General features: G+C 41.3%; 1 protein-coding gene across 2 annotated transcripts; it reads left to right on the forward strand.

The window, feature by feature from the left end:
- Positions 1–588: 588 nt before the first annotated feature.
- Positions 589–22,414, forward strand: C12H1orf159 (chromosome 12 C1orf159 homolog). Of its 2 annotated transcripts, none has more exons than XM_090024460.1 (11): positions 589–707; positions 1,355–1,461; positions 6,445–6,600; positions 6,746–6,836; positions 9,749–9,824; positions 11,896–12,000; positions 12,919–12,987; positions 14,774–14,908; positions 17,873–17,898; positions 18,387–18,417; positions 20,051–22,414. In XM_090024460.1, the coding sequence occupies exons 4-11, from the start codon at positions 6,765–6,767 to the stop codon at positions 20,146–20,148; spliced, it is 612 nt and encodes a 203-aa protein (XP_089880586.1). In that variant the 5' UTR covers positions 589–707; positions 1,355–1,461; positions 6,445–6,600; positions 6,746–6,764; the 3' UTR covers positions 20,149–22,414. The 2 variants fall into 2 exon arrangements, with proteins under 2 accessions (XP_089880586.1, XP_089880587.1); XM_090024461.1 differs by having other exon boundaries at positions 661–769.
- Positions 22,415–22,489: the final 75 nt, after the last annotated feature.

Consider the following 22,489-nt stretch of genomic DNA (forward strand, 5'->3'; position numbering starts at 1 on the left):
CCAGTGGGTGCAAAGAGAAGGTGCTGTCATTGCCCCTCCCGCACCAGCGTCCTGTTGCACGTGCGACGCCCTGTATTTCCGCACAAGATGCGTCGCCAGGGCCAGGCAGGGCAAGGGCGTTGCTCCCTCCCTCCTGCCCTGCCCCCGCACTGGGAACTGGGGACCCTTGTCATGCTGCCGCAGCTCCCCCCCTGCCCCTTTCCAAGCCCCCCCACCCATGTACCCATGTTGCAATGGACAGGATGTGAGGGAGAGGCCCAGCTCCATCCCCAACCCCCTCCCAATATCCTCCATCCTCCCATTTTTTTTCCATCCTTCAGCCATCAGCTCACCTGCTCCCCCCTCCTCCTCCTCCTCCAGGGGCGTCTGCGTCTCCTAGCAACGCTCAAAATGGCCGCCCGCTGCGCACAGCCTCCTGGGACGCGTAGTCCCCGCCTCGCGGCGGCGCGGGCACAGCACGGGCCGCGGGAACTGCATTTCCCGGCAGGCCCCGCGCGCGGCGGGGGCCTCTAGCCGAGGGGGGGTTACCTGCGGGGAGGAGAGCGCAGGTGTGGTGCTGCCGCGGAGGCCGCCGGGAGTTGTAGTGCGGCAGGCCTGGAGCGCCGCGGCCGCAGGGCGGGGGCGGACTACACGTCCCAGGGAGGCGCGGGGCCACGGGAGGGCGGGGTGGACGAGCGGGAACCTGCTGCCGGCGACTCCGCGCCCAGGTGAGGCGGGGGCGGCACTCGAGGCCCAGCGGCCCTGGGGGCGACCTCTCGGCCTCGTGGGGGTAGGGGAGACCCCTTGCTTGCACCGTTCCTCCTCCTCGCACCCCCAAACCCAGTGACACTCGTGGGCTGGGAAGAGGAAGGGGCCCAAGGGCCCGTTTCTGGAAGGAGGCCTGGCAATGTCCAAAAAGCGCCTTGACCTCATCTGACCCCATCAGCCTTTCCTGCCCAAATGCAAGGGGAGGGGGATGGACCCGATGATCTCATAAAGCCCCTTCCAGCCCTGAACAACTGGGAATCTATGGCGTGTTCCGACCCGCCCTGGGCTCCCGGGGCCGCAGGTTGAACACCTTTGTGTCTAGAAGTTTTTTTTTAGAAAACCTTGCCGGCGTCAACGTCGTTTAGCCACGTCCTGTCCTAGAAACTAAACCGAATTTAGGGGTAACATCAGCACCCGTGTCTGCGATGGGCGCGTTTTGGCTGTGCCACCCTCATGTTGGGAGCGTGGCTTAAAGTGGGCCCAACTCCCACCACCTCATGGGTGTGTTAAGGAGAGCTGGAAAAACAAGTCTGCCTCGAAGCGTTCATTGTTAAGGGACTGTGCTACGCTCGGCTCAGATGCTGATTTCTGTTCTTTTACCGTGTAGGTTTCTGGCTAAGTAGCTGTGATTCGAATGAGAAATTGGCAGCAACCTGTCAACTTCTGTATAAAAAGGGAAGATGCCAGACTGAGTGTGGACCTCTGAAAAAGATGGTAAGTGAGAGTTGTTTGGCATTTCTAAATCTGTGGCTTATAAAGCTGGGGACAAATGTATTGTCTGTGCGGTCTCCTGAGAGCGATGAGTGACTCAGTCACTTCTGAATGGAGAGTGCACTTGGCAGTAGAGCGAACATGATAAAAATTCACATTTGGATCTAATAACCAGACACGAAAGCCACCTGAAATGTATGCACCAAGTTTCTCTCTGCTTTCTTTTCTCTTTGGCCTAGACGTGGCCAATAAAATAAGAGCATATGCCTATGCTGTTTCTTCATAATTCTGTAAACCGAATAGATGCTGAAAGCACACCTATGCTAACACAGTTGATTGTTCTTAGCTATGAAATCTTTTAATTAGCTCTTTGTTTCCTACACGGCGCCCTCATTGGAGTAAAGGGTTAATTTTTTTGCTCATCTGGTCGTTTGATTTTAAAGGAAACAAAGGTACAGGCAATGAACGTACAGCTTTAGTAAAAATTTGAAACTTTTCAATGCTTTACTGTACTCAAGATGATGTCTAAGCATATGTTTTTAGTATTTTGATATTCATTGTTTTCATTTTATGTCTGTTTATAAGTATATGTTACTGTCTAAACCATAAATAGTCTTCTTTGGGGCTCTTAACTTCTTAAACTGAAAGTAGAAGTCCTGAAAAATGTACAGCATATTCAAAATGGAGCTCTTTTGTTTGTGTTCTTGGCTTTGGGTTTGTGTTTTGTCTAATTGTTTTGTGATTCCTCCCCCCCACATCCTGACCAAACTATATCCCCTCCTGTTTAAATGGCAAATTCTAATTTTTCTTCCTCCTTTGGACTGAGATTTTGTGTGCAGTGTCCCATAAAGGAGGCTTCTAAGGGTCATACAGTCTTTCTTCTAAAGTCAGAATGACTACTTAAAAGTGTTTTCTAAGGTGATGGTAACAAAGCTGTTACTATTTCATGACTGGGAGCCTGTGCAAAATGAGTAAAGTGCTCTCATTTATTTCTTAGTGGATTAGTGTCTGCAGCACAAAACCACTGTCATAATTGTGACCTGGTTCTTTCTCTAACCATGCTGAAGCAGGAGTGCGGGAAAGATCCATGCACTAGCAGCAAAACTTCAGGAAACTTGCATATGTTCTGCACAAATGTATACAAATAATAAATTTGAGTTTCTTGTTCTGTCTGACACCTTTCATTAACATTTATATGTCCTTATACTGGTTACTGGTATCACTCATTGTCTGAATGTTCTTAGGGCACAAACTTCAAATTACTTTTGGTGTTTTCTAACCCCAAGTCCAGTGCTGCAAAACTTTTCTTACTATAAAGTTTACAAGAAATAAGCTGGTGCCTTGAGCTCTAGTTTGGAAGTGGAGGGGGCATAGAACATTACAAATGGTATTTGGTCTTAAAAACAGTTATTGGTGTTTGGTCTCATTTTTTTATAGGCAAATATTGGTTCAAACAAAATAAAATGCTGCCTTTTGTATTTTTTTTAAGGGAAGAAAGATCAAATCACACTGACAGTTCAGAGGCAGATAATCTCATGTTCTATTTCTGCAGGAACAGCTGCAGGGCAGATGTTCTAGTTCAGTGCAATCCGCAGCAGCTGTGAACAAGTATTTGTCCATAAATGCAATGGTCTTGTTGATTAGTAGCCTAATGTATTTCAGGAATGGAAATACAAGAGATGTAGAACCTATCCCGAAAAGCCATTTGTGTCCCACAAGAATAAGCATCAGTCATTCTGAAAGTAGCTAGTTAGGCCAACGTTTTCTTCTGCAGAAGGAATTCGATTTTTCATTCCTGAAAGATAAATATGTTTTAGATGACAAGAAAATACCTGTTCAAATAAATAGATTTCTCCTCTGCTTCTCCCCAATATTTAACTTTTATTATACTAATGAAGGAAGTATTGACGGGTGCTCATACACAGTGCCAAAATAATGAAAATTGATCCTCACCTGGCTATAGCAACCAAGGACATTTTCTCAATGGAGGTCTAGTTCAACATAAAAGCAATATTTTGTCTTTTGGGGATGAGATGTAAAAAATGATTGATAGATAAAGCAACTTCTCTTGGTGTATTTTGTGGGTCTCAGAAAATGTTAAAATATATGCACTGTTATCAAATGATTTAAAGCTTTAGATCTGACTTCCTGGGCTGGATTGATCTGAAAAAACATAAAAAATAGCGTTGGTTCCCCTGTGCTCATTCACAGCAGCTAAAATTTGGCCAAAAGTGCTGTAACAGAACATTGATGTGTGTGCCCTTTATAAGTAGCTTTGTGCTGGGTATATCCAGAGAGGTGGTGGAATCTCCATCCTTGGAAGTTTTTAAGACCTAGCTAGACAAAAACTTGGCTGGTATGACCAGGTTGGGGATGGTCCTGTTTTGAGTTGGGGGTTGGACTAGATATGACCTCCTGAGGTCCCTTCCAACCCTCACTTTCTATTATTCTAGCTATAGGCCAGGTGTTCAGAAACCAGAAACAGGTCTGCTGCCATCTGAAAACTCTAGTTGGGGTGCTTCCTTTAAATCCATAAAGAATCTGGGGGTTTTTTGTTTTTGATAAGTGTTTGGATAACGTGACAAACTTTCTCTCTAATCTGATGTTTTTGAATCCTATTTGTCATTTCCACTATGAATCACAAGCCCAGTGGCTTTTAAAATTGTAAGTATGTAAACAATACCAAAGATATTTTTTTTCAATTAGAATATATTCGATGAAGATGTGTAATTCTGCAACATTTATCCTTTGTGCAGGGTGCATGCAAGGTAATCTTCATTATTCCACTATTTTGCTAGAGGGGCTTGGCCATCTTACCTAACCGCCATATGCATCTCATCTACACTATCAGTCCATTTTCACTTTGGTTTTTTTGTACAGCTGATAAATTTGTAGTTGAATTGTAGCAGAAGGACATTTAAAGCAAATCTTTGTGGAATCCTATCCTGTGAACAAGGATGAACCCACAACACAGAGCAAATGTGTTCTTTCTATAGTGATAACCCTACGCAGATTTTTATGGCCAGAGTGGGTATGTGTGAGTGGGAGTGTGTGTTCCCTGCTTTACAATTATGTCAATTGCAGCATGGATCAACTCTGTGTCTTGCACAAGTAACTGGGAGAACCAGAACTGTAATTTAGGTCCTATGCTCTAATCTCGAAACAGTCTGTCTCCTTCAGTTATCTGAGAAGAATGCTGAAAATGCAGTTTTGAATAAAACTTACAGTAAAGACTTTCTGATACCCAACAAGCTCCTAAATAACTCGTTGACCAGCAATTTGGTAACCTAACTATGGGTTATACATTTATTCCCATCCTGCTTTTAAGCTACTTATCAAAATCTGAATCTTCCGCTTTCTTTCATAACCACTTTTATTTCTGAACTCTCTCCCCCAAAATCTTAAGAGCCCATTGTCTTAAGTTAAGATGACTCCAAATTCTCTCTTCCCAGTGCAGAATATTCAATAACATTTTGTAATAGGAAGGCCGAGTGTGGCAGAGTTAATCCAGTCACTCTTGAGGCTCATTAATTCTCTGTAAGTGTCTCATTCTGGAGAACTATTTCATTCATGGTAGAAATGTACCACTTATATCCTCCAATTGCTATAATCTACCTCACCAATAGCGAGTCTAATCAGGTGCTGAGCCTTCTTCTGCAGTTTTCAATTATCAATGTCACCTAGTGCCAAGGGCATAATGAACTTGAACTCACTGACTGCTTATCATTTGGCAGTAGTGTCATTTTATTCATGTGTACAAATTTTAAAGTTGAGTTGAGGAAATCATGCAAAGTGTCAGACTGACACGACCAAAGACTTGACATCACTTGATTAAGCACAGTAATAGGTATTGAAGCAGTGCAAGCTTTTCCCACACAGCACTGCCAAAGTGCCTAATTCAGCCCTAATTTAAGGGACCACATCTAGGAGTATTTCTTCCTCTTCCCTTCAGTTGTTGCTCTTTAAGCTCGAGAGAGCCTCTGGGGACGAGGGTGCAAATTGTGAAGGCTGCTAATGTGAAGTGGAGGCTTCTTTCCCACAAAACTGAACTAGTCCAATTTTTGGAGTTAAAGGATTGTATGCACATGCCAGCGTCTACAAAAGTTAATACATAAACATTTTGTTTTCCTCCAAGTTACCTGAAGTCAAAGTTGTTTAGCACAGTTTATTGATTCCTTGTGCTTTCTTATACTTGGTCAGGGGCTACATTTACATGACTCATGCTAATTTAGTAATGTTGTGAGTTATTTAAAAGTCACCCACTGGACATTTTTATAAAACAGGTTTTTTAATACAAGTTTTGGTTTGTGAAACGAGACATGTGAAGGCCCACCTGGAGCTTTCAGGCTGCAGTCAGCCACTTCTAACTTTCTCCTCTTATTAAACCGCAATCAGGATGTCTTTCATGTTTCCAATTTTCCTCTTCTAATATGAAAGCGGAAATTTTAAAAGTGGCCAAGCTGCAGGCATAGCAGTTCGGAGAAAATAAGTCTGGCTGCAGAGTGTTTGGATGACATGATGGTGACACAGAAAGGATCTGAACAACACAAAGGCATAGGGAATACCCATTTTGGTTATTTGAATATCTTATGGGGAGAATGGAATAGGTTTTCACAAGGGTTCTTTGAGGCTTGGTATGAAAAGTGGGGAAAAGAGACTGTACATAGCTTGAAAAACTATGTTCTGTTTTAAATATGAATAGCCTGGAAATAACCTCATTAAATTATTGCTGTCAGAAATCCTTGCTAGCTGATCCTCTGCTTCAATTTAGTAATATTGCACCTTCACATCCTGATTTACGCTTTAGGGCCGTCCGTGCAGGAAGAATAACTATGACATTGCTTTTCTGAAGAGCTGCTCGCTCTCTGTCCTGGTCCCAATCCCTCCCAGTTCAGTGCTGCAGCCGGAGTTAGTTGTTGTGGGGAGGTTTTATCAGTGACAGTGCCAGGCAGTAACTGTTCCTATTGCAATCACATTGATTTTTAGATCCTGGGTGTGGAATAGTCTCTGCGTGGCCCTGTTGGGAGCGGACTGATAAGGCTCCTTGTTTCCTAGCAACCACACGTCTGCCATAATCAGAACCTGCCCCTCTGCAGCTGGAATGAGAATACTGAATGTCTCAAAATTGTACCTTTAACTGAGGTAAGTCTTTCCCCTCAGATCCACTTGATCTAAAGCGTTTATATTTGCTTAAATAACATTTCAGCAGAAGTTCCTTTTGGATGGAGAGAGGTTCTACTTTCTTTGTCTTTTAATGCTGCTATACTTTTGTCCTCTTTTTATTTAGACATCTCTCATCCCTGGGCATGGCAGTGCCATATGTCCTTCTCTTAACTGGACTCGTAGCTGAAGTTACCAGCAAATCTACCGAAAGTTCGGTACGTATTGTATGCCATAGCACTGCACAAATAGTCACGCTGCCCTGAAGGAAAGAGGGTTCAAATTTGCCCCATGTATGTGCTGATTTTCTGCCAGGAGGGATGTAGGTGCATTTTCCCTTGCATTGTAGCTTAGAGAGGGTTCACTGATTGCAGGAAAACTGGTGCACCAGGATCTCGGCTCTAAATGTCATTACCCTTTTTGTTCTTCCTCAGGAAGAGTTTGTGGCAAACAAGCCATTTGTTAAACTGAGCAGACCTTGTCCAACAGGGGTGAAGAGCTAGCCCTCAGAACAACATTTTTGATTGGATGCTGTATCCGGCTATTAACTTAGGTACCCAGTGAGATTGAACTTGCCCTGAGAACAGATTGTCTATCAAAGTACTGAACCCACCCAAGGCACACGTTTTGGCTAGAAGAAAGGCAGCTGGTAGCAGAACACCCACTGAAAAACATGATTTTAAAAGCTTTTTCCATCTTTCACACTTTATGGTAGTATCTTAGCTAGATACTAAGGCCTGCAATATAGTGACTTCAAAAAGTTGCCCAAGAATCTGCCTCTTGCTTTATTCCATAACAAGTGGACAGAAACCTATAACCTCTCTCCAGGAAAATTCAACCTACAAGCCTTTATATGCACTAAACAGCCTATTTTCTCATTGATGACTCTTTCTAGTTCTTTACTGTAGCATAACCTTCCCTCCCACGTTCTACTGACTCGGTGAAGTTCGTCCCTGTAATTAAACTTTATTATCTCAACTACCTCAGGAGTAAACGACACACTATCTGATACTCTTATTTCTCATCACCTGTGTGATCTGTCATGCTTGGGTACTAGTCAATCTTTACTTTCTACCCATTTCACTTCAGTCTTTATGATTTGAAAATTAATTAGCTCGCTATTTTTGCAGGAGAATTTCACTTAATCATACTTAGTATCCTCAGTGTTATACAAAATGCTACCTAGCAAGCTTACAAGATGGTAGCAGGCTTGTACTTCATAGGGGTGTTTTGTAGCGTTATTCTTCTTTGACTGGTGATCAAGATGGGTATGTGCCCGTAGTGAGCCTGTGCAGAGCTGGAAAAAGCTAGGGAATTCCCAACTCCTACCTCTGCTCAGACCAATAGAGCACATTCTTTTATTCTCCTTCTTGTTTTGGTTTTTAAGAAACGTGTATAATTAAGTAAGAAAGAATGGTCTTCAGGGACATTTTAACCCTGTAAAGAAGATGCTTGTTCAGCTTTGGGCTGTTTTGCTTTTAACATGGAAAAGGATGTTATTGTTTATTGCAATATGGGTATCTAACGACAGAATGGCTTTTCCACTTATTTTGCTAGTAACATTTTCCTTGCAAAAACACTTATTTTTAAAATTTCCCATATGGAAATTGGCTTGTTTACACCAATGTCAAGTTTTCTAATGAGTGCTTTTTTTATAGCAGACTTCCTAAGAGTGAGAGCAAGTTTATTTTTTCATAATTGAGTCCTACTGTCAGTGCATCTAGACAAGTCAAAAAGAGCAGCTTAATTCAGTGAGCTGTCGCACACGAGCTTGGTTCTTGCCGTGATGCTGACAGTCTTACATGTTTGTTTTTTTATTTTAACTACAACATCAATGCAAAGATCCCTATTTCTCCATGTGCTCTGTGAAATTAAGAGTCTACCCAAAAGTGTGAAGCATAGACAAAATAACAGGCTGCCTTGCTTTAGAGTGCGGGGAGAAAGATAGACCCTCAGATCTGTGCCAGGAGGAGGCCTTGCTCTGCTGTCTTGTCAGCAGGTTCCTGCATCCTGCAACGGACTTTTTGCTAGGCTGCCGTCTCTGAAAAAAGGGTGAGGACTGGGCTAATCAAGGTAGAGGATATATTGTCTTAACTGTAAATTGTGGACTCCTTCTCTAGAGGGGTTCCCCCGTGTGAGGAAAGTTTTTGAAGTAGTCATGGCCTGGGGAAGTCTCTGGTCGCACAACTCCAGTGAATCTTTTGTGTCATCAGGAGATGTGACTGGGGCCATCAGGGACCAGAACTGTTCTGGAAGTACAGCCTCTCGTAATGAAGGGTCCTTTAGAATCTGTTACACTATCAACACTCCTATGATCTGTTCTTCTCCCCAAAGGAAGTGGCCAGGGGAAAATCTATTATTGGAAACTTGCTGAGATTTCTTTTCCATGGGTTTACCAAAGAAGAGAAAAATCTTTGGTAATAGCTGTACATTGTTGGCTTAGCCAGTGCTGTTAAGGGCCATTCGTGGAAGCTATATCCAAAGTCAGCACTGATGCATAGTGTTTTTAAATTCATTCCCCAAAAACCTGGCCTGGGCAAGTTTAAGTGTGTCATGTTAGAACAATACAGCCTGTTCTGCATCCCTTAGTATTGTTTATCCCAAAAAAGTGATGGTGAACTGACTGTTGCCACAGGTATCACCTGCTGTTGTATTTTACCATTCATATAAACTGAGTGGGTGCATCCAGACATGCATGGACACTTGGTTTCCCAGGGACAAGTAGCAGTGGTGCACCTTGCACTACTGCTACTTGTCCCCAGGAATGTCCGTGCCATGTGTACTTTGGCACATGGCAAATTACACCAGGGGGCAGTAGGGGAGGCTGGGCTCCAGCAGCCTTACCTGGTGTCCCGGGGGTCTCTCAGGGCTGCAGCTGTGGCAAACCTGCTGGCAGCTGCAGCACAGCTCCAGGCACCCCAGCTCTGCTTTTCAGCAGCATGTTACTCGGGTGTGTGCTGCTCCGGGTTTTTTTCTGCAGCTTTTTTTTTTTTTTCTTTTTTGACCCCTGGGTATCCAGGGATCCAAAAAAAAAACCATGGAAAAAAACCCTGGAGCAGCATATACTTGGACAGCATGCCCTTGCGGTGCAGAGAATGCTGTGGGAAAAATGCTCTTTTTCTCTTTTTAGGTTTCGCAGTCAGAGTGTTGCATCGATGTGTTGGATGCCAACAGTACTTGTCCTGTCACCAACCAGTGCAGTCCAGGTAGTGTCACCTTGCTCAAGGGAAATCCCAAAGTATTTTTCTGTAGCCAGTGACAAAACAGAATTTAATTAACTGGAGAAGGAAGGAGAAGATGCTGAATATCAGCATTTTGAGGAATGCTTTTCTCTTCTCACTATGCCATGTGTATCTTATAGAAGTTAGATTTTTCACAAGGGGAAGAAAAGTAGCCTTCCATTGGCATACCTGTTAGGTTCTTACTTGGTACAAGTCATATGATACAAAATGTGTTGTAAATTAATATTTACAAGTACCTGTGTTGGGTATGTATCACAAAAACACAGCAGCATGCAGCCAAAGGAACAGAAAGACAGACTTCTGACTTGGCTATTATGATACAACGGTGTTATCTTTTTTATTACAGGGAAATGCTGCATTTTCTCTTTCTGTCACAGTAGGCCTTCAGAGAAACCCTAGTTGATTCCCTCTGCTATTGTCATTCTCCAATAATGTTATGAAATAAATTGGCAATCTAATGTTTAAGACAAATTTAAAATCTTTAAATTAATCTGTTGTAGACACCAAGTCAGTGTAAGAATGTGCAGGCACAAACATTACTGACTCTGCTTTAAAACTAAAGAGTTGAAAATCATATTATCCCTTTACCTGAGACACAGACCCTGCAGTCTGTCTTTTCCTTGCAGTAGATATTAAAATGCCAATTAAACGCATCTAATCTAAGTGCTTTGCTTTTAGTTTATTTAAACATTACTTGATTACTGCTTCCGTTTCTGTTCTTAAATGATGCAAAACATGGCAAATCTGTGGTCCATAAGTTATGGAATCACGTTCTCTTATATTGCATTGTAAAATGTTAATCTACCAAAATCTTTGGTGTCAGATAAAGTGCTTTCTTACTTCCTTCCCATTACTGTAGAAAGGCTTTGCCCTTACAGTGGGTCTGTTTGTGTTTAGATTAAATGTCAGATGTAATTTATTACTAAGGGCATCAAATGTGCAGCTTCCCTCTGAGGAAAACCTAACAGCAGAGCTGTTTTCAAATCAGCGCCTTACTAATGGTATGCTTTATGGGATAATTGATCCCAGTTTGGCTGAAGGCTCAGAAGGACTGGATTTTAGCCAGCACAGTGAGTTTTAACTTTAAAATCTAGAGTGTAATATGATCTAGTAGGAATGTCCTACTAATCTCCAGGTTTGTGTGTCATAGGACACAAGGCAAAAAGAAAACGATTGCATCTCTAGTCTATTAAATAGAGTTGGTGTTGAACGTGTGTCTTTAACATTTTTCCCCCTTTTCTATATCAGAGAGCGAGAAACTTTTGTCCTGAAACATAAATTGAGAAACTTGGAACCCAAAGACATTTCCTACAACAAAAGCTTAATCAGTTTCCACCCCTATCTGGTAGAATGGCTGATATAAAAGATCCACCATCTGTCACAGAATAGTTGAAACAGGCTTTGGTCCTTTTGACCTGAAACAAATTACACAATAGTAGAGAAGGCTTGGCCATAAAAAAAAAAAAAAAAAAAAAATCTGTATTATGGGCTACGTTGATGCTATTAATTTGCCTGCTCTCTGACTGACTGACAGTGCTGAGTCTCGTGTATCCGTTCATTCACGAAGGATTTTTTTCCCCTCCTTTCTGAGTTTTTAAATTATTTTTCTTGGTATTAAATTTTTCTTTAGCAGTGACTGAATCTGAAGATGCAGGGAGAATGAAAGGAGGGCAGGGCTTTTTCTGTGTAGTAGTTCTTTAAGGGTGGCTGAGGGAATGATTGAATAGAGGAAATTATAATGTACTTTAAAAAAGCTAAGTGGTGAATGGGTTTGTCTTAAAATAACCTCTTGTGTTTGTTTGCTTGCAACTTTTATGTGTCCTTAGTTTCCTGTATAAAGGGTACATCTTGTTACAATGGGAGCTTTAGAAATGAAAGGGCTTTGTTTTGCTTAGTGTGATAGTAAGCAAGACCACTTTACTGAACAGAAGTTCATGTTTTCTGATGCTTGATTGTAAAAAAAAAAAAAAAAAAAAAAAAGAGCATGTTCCTGACAGTTATTTCCTGCATGGTATACACTTTTGTTCTTGTGCAGGTTGTTACAGAAGGTGGAACGAGGATGGTAGTAGCAGCTGTATTAAATGCAAGAATGACACCACTCCTGTTACATCAGCTTACAATCTGAGTGATTGCAAAAATAGTAAGTTATCTATCGCCCTCTTTTCCTGTGTGCCAGCCTCTCTATTTGTACACACTTTGTCCAGCCAAGACTATCCTAGAAGAGGCTGAGGGTTTCTGGTTTCTACATTTTTTTTTTCTTGGTTGCAAAGCTACTTAAGGGTAAAATAAGGTCTCTGAGTTGGATGGAGGTTTCAAACTCCCTCCAGAGCCTGTCAGTCTCCCTAAAATCAGCCATAAAAGGCTGTCAGGGAACCATGTAAGGTTCAACAGGCCAGAATCTAGGAGACAAAAGATCATAATCTCCTTTTTGACATATTTTGTGTACATGCCAGAATGTCTGATCTTTACAAGCAGTAAGAACTCTCATTGTGTGAATTTTTGCAAACTCTTCAATACCAAAATGTTTAAAAGAAGGAAAAGACTTGCATGGACCAACATAATGAACACTTTATTTCTTGGTTGCTTTATCCTCTATTGTCGGAAAGAGGCAGTCGGTGTAGGCATGTGCTAGGGATCCCTCCTGAGCACAAATAGCTCCTTCTTTCAGGAAGCTCAGCTGCACTCTCTCTCACAGAAGAGGTTAGATTTCTCCCTCTTTTGCTTTCCTCGCTGAGGTATGCTTTTATTTGACTCTAAATCTTTTAGCCAAACTAGGAAGGGGAGAAAAAAAGCTTGATCCAAAAGGTTCTGGGGAATGAATTGTTCTTTCCTTTGCCAGAAGAGGGTGATCAAACACCTCTTTCTTTTTTCCCCTGTCTGGAAGTGGCAGAGGTGATATTGTGAAATAGCATTATCTCGTGGGGGGAAAACAGATTTCAAGCTTCTCAGTAATTAGCTGGTGTCAAATATGATGAAGTTTATCACTTAAAATCATTAATGAATGTGCACAGTTTTCGTGCTTCCTAAAAAAAATGTTTTTTTTTCCCCCCTCACATAGCTCCTCCTACCAGAGGAATGCATTTCCAAATGAATGTAAGCACTGTAACCCCCATCCTACCAAATATAGGTACGTAAATAGAAATGTCTTATAATGGGGCAGCCTTCTATGTTGTCTTTTTCCATTCCCCCCATTATCATTCTGTTTGCTACTTTTTGTGAGAAGCTTTATCCCCTATCGTAAGGGTTGCAGCTACCTTTAATTCGTTCTGTATTTTGTAGAACTTTTCTTAAAAAGCAAGACTTCAGGGTGTCAAATACCTGTAGTGTTACCCTAGCCTTTTGCAGCAAATCATGAAGAGATTAGTTTAGAGAGATGTATAGATTATGCCGCTTGCTTGCCAGTTGAGTGTTAAACCTTGCTGCAGCAAGGCTCATGGGGAGTTTTGTATGCAATTTTAATGTTACTAATTCTGATGAAATCTGAGGCACTACAGCCCTAGAATAAAGGCTGAAACTTTTAATTTTGGGGGCCATTTTAACCCACAAATGATTGCTCACCAATCACTTCAGATTGGTTACTTTGCATGTATTGCAAGCAGATATATTTGACTGCTGAAGTGTGGGTCACCATTGGAGGTAGAATCCCAGACAAGTGACTTGTTGGACTGGTTTTAAAATAACTACTTTGTGTTAGTACTCATGCATTGGAAGATTAAGTGCAATTTCTTAATCTGGGTCCACATACAGTTAGGTGTTACTCAAGCTGCTTCTAGACAGCTTTGCTAGTGGACACGTGTTTCACCTTCATTATTTTGGACTTGTCAAGCAGAACCTACCCAAGACATCCAGTTGTTAGCTTGCGGTCTGCTCAGGAGACTAGGCAGTGTAGGATGTGCCATCGTACTCGTATGAAGTCCATTATGATTCCTGGTTTCTCAATCAAGTTTGTTTTCATACACGTATCAAACAAGTACTGAATTTCTTTTAGTCCTTCATGTGATCGAGGCCAGCCTTCTTTACAAAAATATCATAGAGAAGTTAGCATCCAGATGGTGTAGAAGAGCTATTTTGCTTAGGAAAATGAAGCGTTAACAGAATATTCTTCGTAACGCATCGCAAATTTTTGGGAACCAGCATTGGAAGGTACAGTCGCATGTATACAGATTTTTTTCGGAAAATATTTGCAGTTTTAGAAATCTCACTAAACAGTCTTTTACCCTGATTCAGAATGCAACAGATTGAAAATAGAGTGATACCACAGCGGTTTCTTTATGCAGAAAAGTCTGTTTTCCAGTAAACACTGGAGGTGGTGTATCTGTTGATTCTTTATCCTAATCACAACAAGAATTTCAGCATTCCTTTGCTTAAAATAATTTGTTGCCTATTCATGTGATAATGACTTCGATGAAGAAAAATGAAGCAAATTGAGCAAGTATTTTGGAAGAAAAATGTTACTAGTGTCCCTAGGAGATGCATGTAGGCTGCTTCCAGGTACAGTGGATAAGTAGTCTGATGTAGTTTGGCCAGTTCTGTATGAAGCAATTTAAGTTAATCTAAAATGCTCTTTTTATTTTGGATGCTTTTGCTCAGTGCCTGCCAACACTGGTTTCAAAAAGCATAAAAGTAGAAACATTTAGAACAAAAGTATATGGATGTTTTCAGAAAAACACCATTGCATTGGTTGTTGGTTCAGGCTGTAGTGTGGTAAAATTAGTATTGGAAGATGATTCCTAACCATTTCAAGAAGGCTTTCGTGAGAGAGATTTTGGTATACAAAGATAATGTTGTTCTCCTCTAAATAGGAAGGAGTTACTCCATAGTTTCCATAACAGCAATGAGAGAACAAATTGCTTTGCCCCTTGTATTGTAAGCAATTTCTAGTGAATAATAGGCTATTTCCTCTGATTTCACAGCGGGTCCAGAAGTGGCAGCTTCGCTCATCTTAGGGACATTCTTCATCAGTTTATTCCTAATTCTGTGTGTGGCTTCGTTCTTCTACCTCAAACGTGCCAATAAACTTCCAAATATATTCTACAGAAGAAACAAAGGTAAAGTCTCTCTAAATAATTACCTGTTTCATCTTAAGTTTAGCAGGGAAATTTAGCAAAGGCCAACCCCATTTCCATAACTTCCAGAGTTCAGCATTCTAAATTATTTTTATGTAGCTGTTGTAAGCTGTCCATTCAAAGCAGAACGTAATGAATAAACACTCTATCTGCACTCCACTGGCTGTGCATACTTTTGTAGTGCAGCAGTACAGTCTTGTCCCAGACCAACGTTGATTCTTTTATGGTCTGTAGCACGCAAAGGGGTCTGACAGTCCAGCATGTCACGTTAGATGTCACTAAACATTCTAGATCAGATTTATTAGCTGATACTATTTGTACAGAGAGCATTGCGGAATAATTGGGCCCAAAGAGATCTCATGAGGTTCAACAAGGACAAGTTTGAAGTCCTGCACTTAGGACAGAACAATCCCATGCACCAGTACAGGCTAGGGGCTGACTGGCTGGGCAGCAGCTCTGCAGAAAAGGACCTGGGGGTGACAGTGGACAATCAGCTGAATATGAGCCAGCGATGTGCCCTTGTTGCCAAGAAGGCTAATGGCATCCTGGGCTGCATTAGTAGCATTGCCAGCAGCTCAAGGGAAGTGATTATTCCCCTCTATTCAGCACTGGTGAAGCCACATCTAGAGTACCTTGCCCAGTTTTGGGCCTCCCACTACAGAAAGGATGCGGACAAATTGGAGAGAGTCCAGTGGAGGGCAATGAAGATGGTGAGAGGGCTGGAGGACATGACTTATGACAGAAGACTGAGGAAACTGTGCTTATTGAGTCTAGAGAAAAGGAGACTGAAAGGGGACTTAATAGCAGCCTTCAACTACCTGAAGGGCAGTTTGAAAGAAGATGAAGCTGAGCTGTTCTCAGTAGTGGCAGATGACAGAACAAGGAGCAATGGGCTCAAGTTGCAGCAAGGAAGTTTAGGTTGGATATTAGGAAAAATATTTTCACTAGGCGGGTAGTGAAACACTGGAACAGGTTACCCAGAAAGGTGGTGGAAGCTCCATCCTTGGAGGTTTTCCAAGTCCCAGCAAGACAAAACTTTGGCCGGGATGTTGTAGTTGGGGCTGCTTTGAGCAAGGATTAAACTAGATGTGACCTCCTGAGGTCTCTCCCAACCCTAATTTTCTGTGATTCTGTATAACACTTACTTTTCATCCCAATGTGTTCAAAACACTTTTCAGACATTGACTGACCCTCGCAACACCCTGCTGCATTATTTGTTCTTACAAATAGGGAAAACAAGCACAGAAGGGTAATGGGATTTACCCAAGATGAGGTAGCAGTAGTAGAACAGGGTAAAATCCACCATCCCTCTGCATCTTCCTGTCCTGTGTGTAGGGTGACTTGGGACTCTCAAGAATCGATCACCTGACAATTATAATGTGAACCTGTCACTATTTTTTGTTTGTTTGTTTCTTATGGCAAGATTTTTTTTTTTCCTGCTTCTGCCTTTCTACAACAGTGTTGGGAAGTAATGTGAATCTGAAATTCAATTATATAGCTAAGATGCAATGAGTTGAACTCGTTCCTGAAGTATCTCTATTGAAATCAATAGTACTACACAGGGGGGCAAACTTCCCCAGTATTTCGCTGTTATGGTATCTACTGGGCTTTTGTTTCAGTTGCTTCTGCTGCAATAGATTTATGTAACACATCTGAATGTTATTGGACTTCAGCCTTTCAAAGCTAGGGAACAAATGTGTTATATTTGATCAGTAACTTTGGTACCATTAGAGACATAAAAAGAAGCTGAAATGTATCTGCCTCCCCAGCACTTTCTTTGTCCAACCCCATGTGCAGTGGTTACCATCTGAGAGCTGCTTCTGTCTTAGCAAACTTAGGTTTCGGTACCTTGTTAACTAGCTTGGTAGTCCATTCACCTCCAATTAGCCACAAACAGAGCCAATTCAGAGCCAAACTGTCTACACAGAAATCACTAAATAAGAGTGATAAACAAGCAAAGAAAAACAGGTCTTCAAAAATTAGATCAGAAATCTTCTGATTAACCATAGTAACTTAATTATATATTGGAGTTCCAGTGAATGTGATGCCTTTTAATATGAAGTGTACAATAACAGATACCTAGGGTCTAAGCGGTTTAGTGTTAAAGAAGCTGTGCGTGTCACAATAACGGACAAATTGAAATCTGCAAGCTGCTCTTAGGTGTCCCTTTCAGTGGATTTAGTTAACATGGGACTCGCTTTGGGTTTGTAAGTGGGTCAAGAGCCTCCATGCTGTGACATCTTTAATCTTGGCAGGGCACCAAACTAGCACAGAGGGTTCAACGGTATGTGGAGCAGAATTTTTCCTTTGTTTGTCCTAAGAAGCCCAAGTAGTTGAAACAATGGTTTCTCACTGAAGGAGAATTATGACCCCCTGGAAGGCATTTCTTAGAGGTGTCTCCCTTGGTTTTTAACTTTTGGGGGTTAATATTTGGCATGCTGCCCACAAAAGCAATTCATAGTCTGCAGAAAGGTTGGTATGATCCTATATCTGCTGCTTTCTCCAAACTGTTTTGCTGCCTTCTGTTCCTGAGAGCCAGCTACTGCTGCTTTTCTTCCTTGCAGCTTGTTCTAAGCATAGTAAGGCTGCCATGTGTTCCTTTTTCTGGCAGCTCTGGGAGCAAACTGAGAACAGGATGAACCCTGTAAGAATGATATATATATTTTGGAAGGCTTTGTAACCCTGTAATGCTGCAAAAGTTATTTGGGCAATGAGCTTTATTAATGAAAAGTTCAAACGTGGCTCAGTTGTTGCTTCCCACAAAGCAATGCAAGAGATTTCTGCCTCAATTCAGAAATATTGGGCTGATCTGATTATTCAGTTTGAAAGATTTAAATAATTCTTTCACTTTTACTACAGAAGTGTTTCCAACAGTATCTACACAATTGAAATGAGCAGCTCTAACCTTCTAAAGCAGTGATGGTCTCTGTCTCTTTTCCCCCTTAGCATCTGTTCTGCAGCCCAGTGAAACAGTAAGTAAAATCATTCTTTTTAATGTGCACCGATGTCATTCTTCACAGGGTTGAATACAGGGCTAGTTCAGCCCCAAATCTAGTTTTTGTAAAGTGAAACGTCTTTCAAAATATAAGACCCATAAGAAAGGTCCTTGAATTACTTTAAAAGAATCCTGTCAACCCAGCAAACATTCCCTTGTGGATGTGGAAAAGTGGGTTGCTACCCTGTATGAACATGTAAGAAACTGGAAGTAAAATTGTTCAGAAAATAGAGAATTTGCATTATGCATGCAGGGGGGGAAAAAAACAAGTTAAAGACAGCATTTCACAATGAGAAAATGGATTTTTTAAGCATCACATTAGCTTTTCCTATCTTGGAAAGTTATGATGACACTTCTTGAATATTGCATTTTTGTAACCTTACAGTATCAACTTTTAATTTTTGTAGTAGAAACTGTAAAGACAAAGTTGTTTTGTATCTGACTCATTCCTTATTAATTCTGCAGGCATCAATGATACCTCCACCTACTTCTTCAGGTAGGCAGCTGTTCCCTATTTTACAACCAATATTTTCATGTCAAACAACTTGCCCCATTTCTTTGTTTTCCTCCTTTGTTTAAAAGTAGGTAGGAAATACAAAGTAATTAAAAAATATCCCATACAATATAGAAATACTTGGTGTATCAAGAGGAGACCACAAGCCCCAAACTAAAAAAAACCCTCCAGAAATGAAACCATGAAGGCAGCTGAGGGTACAAATTCTGGCAATGCCTGAATTATTATTCTTAATTGGGTATAACTGGAGGCATTAACGTAGGCATACCATATTACTTTGTAAAAAGCACACTTTCCTTAATGGTGGCTTTGACAGCTAAGATAGAGAAGGCTTAGAAGTAGATGAGTGAGAGTTTAGCACGATGGTATTTTTCAGAGGTATTCAAAAAAAATGAATTATTCAGGCTGGAACATATTTTTAGGCTGGAACCATCTTGAGGATTCCTGGATGGCTCATTTTCAGGCTCACTGGATTGAAGCATGTCACCCTTCCTGAAACAAATGACACTTGTGCTGTTTGGAACACAAAAATTGGGATTTTTGGCAAGGCAGTTTTTAATAAGCATGAAGAGTTCAGGCTGCGACCTGTTCCCTGGAGAGGAGCTCATCTAACTGGTCTCTCTCTCCCCTAACAAGCACTTCATACAAGTAGCACTGAGTGTATAATTAAATCATCCATTCTAGGGAAATGGCTTTAATTTAAAAGAAAAAAAGCACTAAGGCGGGGGGGAAAAGCAAGTGCTTACAAATGCCACCAAAGACAGCAACAAATTAATGAACGCTGTTTTCAAGGTTGCTAACATGCAAACAAGAAAGTTAAATGGCAGAGACCCCAATGGCTACCTCTTCATTCCAGACATGGGAGAAGGGGAATTCGGTCTCATTGTAAAAGGGAGAAATAAGCTTTCTCTTGCATTCTGCACATTTCTGAAAACACAGCAACATCTTATTTTTATTTTTAAAAGTCAGTTATACATAATACAGCTTATAAATGCTTCAAAACTGTACCTGCCAATCTTGCATCAAGTTATCAAAGCAACTTTTATATTGGCTACAAAGCGGTATAATCGCTGCAGTACAAGAAAAACTAGCTGACTCCTAAATGCCTGGTCTTTTGAAGAAAATGACAAAATTCAAATCTACTTCAAAGGGCAATGGAACAAACTGCAAAAACTGGATGAAATGTCTTTCTAAATGAGCTAAATTATTGATTTCTATTTTTAATTTGCATGTGTAGATCTTTTTTAAATGAGGTGCCAGAATTAAGATTTTGAATCTTTTATAAGATTCATTTTTAGGCCTTCCTTCAGGTTTAGTCTAACTTGTTCTGAATCCAGAATTTCTGTGTGTTAAGGCTAGCTCTAGCTCTTGATACCTGGGCCCTGCCTGCCCTTTGGCAATACTGTTAGCTGCAGAAACAGTAAGCAGGGACACTATGAAATATGACTAATATGTGGCCTATCACTGTAAGGCTGACAGTGGAAATATCTACAAGATTTGGAGCTGTTGATCACTCAAGCAAGCGTTCTCTTCAGAAGAAGGGATATTTAGTAGTCTGTTTTCATTTTCTAATATTGTGCCATATATAGAATTTTATTTTCTACCATCTTTTCAGTTCGAAAGCCACGTTACGTCAGGCGAGATCGGTCACTAGCGATGTCTGCATCTGCTGCCATGATCTCTTCTGCAGAAACCAGGGTCAGCAATGTCTAGCCTTCAGTACTTACCGGAGGACTTCTTAAGTGTCCGTGATGTCAAAGAAACTTTCTGTGTCTACAGAAGTGCCAGGAAAGCATCGCAAGCAACTGAGTAAATGCTACTGTGTCAGAAGGGTGTGTGCCAAATGCAGACCAAGGAAGACAGACTAATGCAAAGATGCTTGGCCAAATCCAGTTCTGTGAACTGTTTTGTTGCGTTTGAAATGCACTGTTCAGTTTTCTGGTTTCATGCGTCTCCTAATAGATGTTATGTTAAAATCCTGTAAAGAATCTGCCTTTTTGGTACACTCTATTCTGGTGAGTTCCTTTTTCCTGCAGCGTGATTGCATCTCTGGCTTTGGAGCTGAAGACCTTGATGCCACAGTCCAATGAAGAGTAGTGGGGTTACTCAGTGAGGAGGGCTTGTTGTAAAGGACTCACTTGTTAGTGCTAAGACTAAGTGCCATAACTTTAAAGCTGCAAGAAAGTAGGAATGTAACTTACAATGCAGTGTTTTTCAATGCAAAAACCGATGCCTTCAGAAGCATCTTCAACCTCTTAAGCACGGAGCACCATGGTTCTTCAACTGGGGTCCAAACCTGGAGTTATTATCCAGGGTACTGTCATCTTAGGTGCTGACAAAGGCCGTGATTGGTATGGGTCAGATCCAGGCTAATGGGAGACTTTCCAGTGATCAGTTTGGTTGAGACCATTTTGCTGTGGTTTTGCAGTTGATAAGCTACTATTTCTGACTCGCTTCATCCCTCTCTCCTGCTACAATTTGCTTGAATTCTAGCATGTCTGAGGGTGGTTGGGGCTGGGAAAGGAAAGGCTCCTTGGGTAGGTTGCATGATCCGTAGTCATCTCAGTGGGCGTCAACTTACTGATTTCAATCAGAGCCATCATGAATTCTGGACAGTACCATAACATGTTTCACAATCTAGCCCTTCATTAGTGTGTGTTAGACCTACAAGTCAGCAGATTTTGGCAGGCTTTGGGTTTCCATATTCACACCTGCCCTTGTTTGAACCTCGCTACCAGAATTGGCCTTCTACGTCCAGAGATGAAATGACACGTTATGGTACTTTGTCATCAGTTGGCAGTATGGCCATCAGGATTTTGGGAACATAGTGATTTGGTTTGAGTTAATAAGGACTCACCCTCACTATCTCCAGAATAGTTGTCTCGAGTCAATACAAACCTCTGGATCCAGATTCCTTTCTGCCCAAGGTCAGAGGCTTGTTCAAAGCCATACAGTAAAATTTCATGGGGGAGCCAGGGAGGAGCTGCCAGTCTTGTTTTAATAGCTTTCAGCCAGAAGCAAGATAGTGGGGTAAAGAGAATTCATGATGGAGTGGGGCCTGCTGACCACAAAAACTGATTTATGAAATATAAAACTTTGACTCATACGATGTTTAAATTGTACCTACTTTACATTGTTCCATCTGCTCAAACTGAACAGCCACAGCAAATGTGAGGCACTGATGAGAGGGGGAGATTTCACTCTTAAATACTATGTGTATTGTCTGCCTGTTCCTCCATCAGGTGACATCAGCTTTGCCAGTGTTAGTCTGTCATCTCTCCTCCTCATATCAGTAGGATTTATCATTGGTACAAATGAGTGTTTGAGGTAGTAGGAAAACATAACAGCTATGAAGTGACAAAGTCCAAATTTAACCTTATAGGAAAAGAAGTAACTATGCAATAATATAGTGCAAAGAAATTGCATCTTTTTGAAGGCAGGGCGTTTCCTCTTAAGAGTTTGTCGCTAAAATTGCATAGATGCTTATCTATTCTTTTGTTACATAAATCATTGGTGGGTCATCCATTCCATTGCCGTGTTGGGACTGCAAGTCACCTACGTGACTCCTACGTAGGCATCTGTCCAGTGAACCCTGCCTGACCCTCAAATGGGCAAGTATCTGATACACTAGAACCTTTTTCTGAAGATAGAGTTCAGGCTTCTCAATGCTGACTGTTCTGTTCAAATGAAGTAAATTTTATTCTTATTGGCAGTCAGAAACTGCTCTGATTTCATTAATGCATCTGACCCAGTTGTTTCCCCAGGCAGAATCCACTATTGTGTCTCTTATGGTGTTATTTTTTATATATATATTATGGCATTGGGTCTCTCATTTACCCCTCATACAGCTGGCTTTAATAAACACTCACTCTCTGAGTCTTGAACTTAATGGGTTAATTCAAGGACATAGGAAAGTATTTAATGTACTGGGGTATTTTTAAATTGTGCCAAAATAAATATATTTGAGTCTTTTTTTTACCATTGTGAAGTCACGTATGTATTTCCTTTCCAAGCCCAGGATGAAAGGGACAAAATTAGCACATAAAGCAGATCG

Source organism: Crocodylus siamensis, chromosome 12 (genome assembly GCF_052110815.1).
Source record: "Crocodylus siamensis isolate JL-2025a chromosome 12, ASM5211081v1, whole genome shotgun sequence".
NCBI lineage: Eukaryota > Metazoa > Chordata > Crocodylia > Crocodylidae > Crocodylus > Crocodylus siamensis.

What these genes read in the sequence shown, in the direction of transcription:
- C12H1orf159 (XM_090024460.1), top strand. Translation starts at nt 6,765, where the DNA reads ATGGCAGTGCCATATGTCCTTCTCTTAACTGGACTCGTAGCTGAAGTT. An exon ending in CACCAACCAGTGCAGTCCAG is followed by an intron (nt 9,825 to 11,895) that starts GTAGTGTCACCT and finishes GTTCTTGTGCAG; the next exon opens with GTTGTTACAGAAGGTGGAAC. An exon ending in TCTGAGTGATTGCAAAAATA is followed by an intron (nt 12,001 to 12,918) that starts GTAAGTTATCTA and finishes CCCCTCACATAG; the next exon opens with CTCCTCCTACCAGAGGAATG.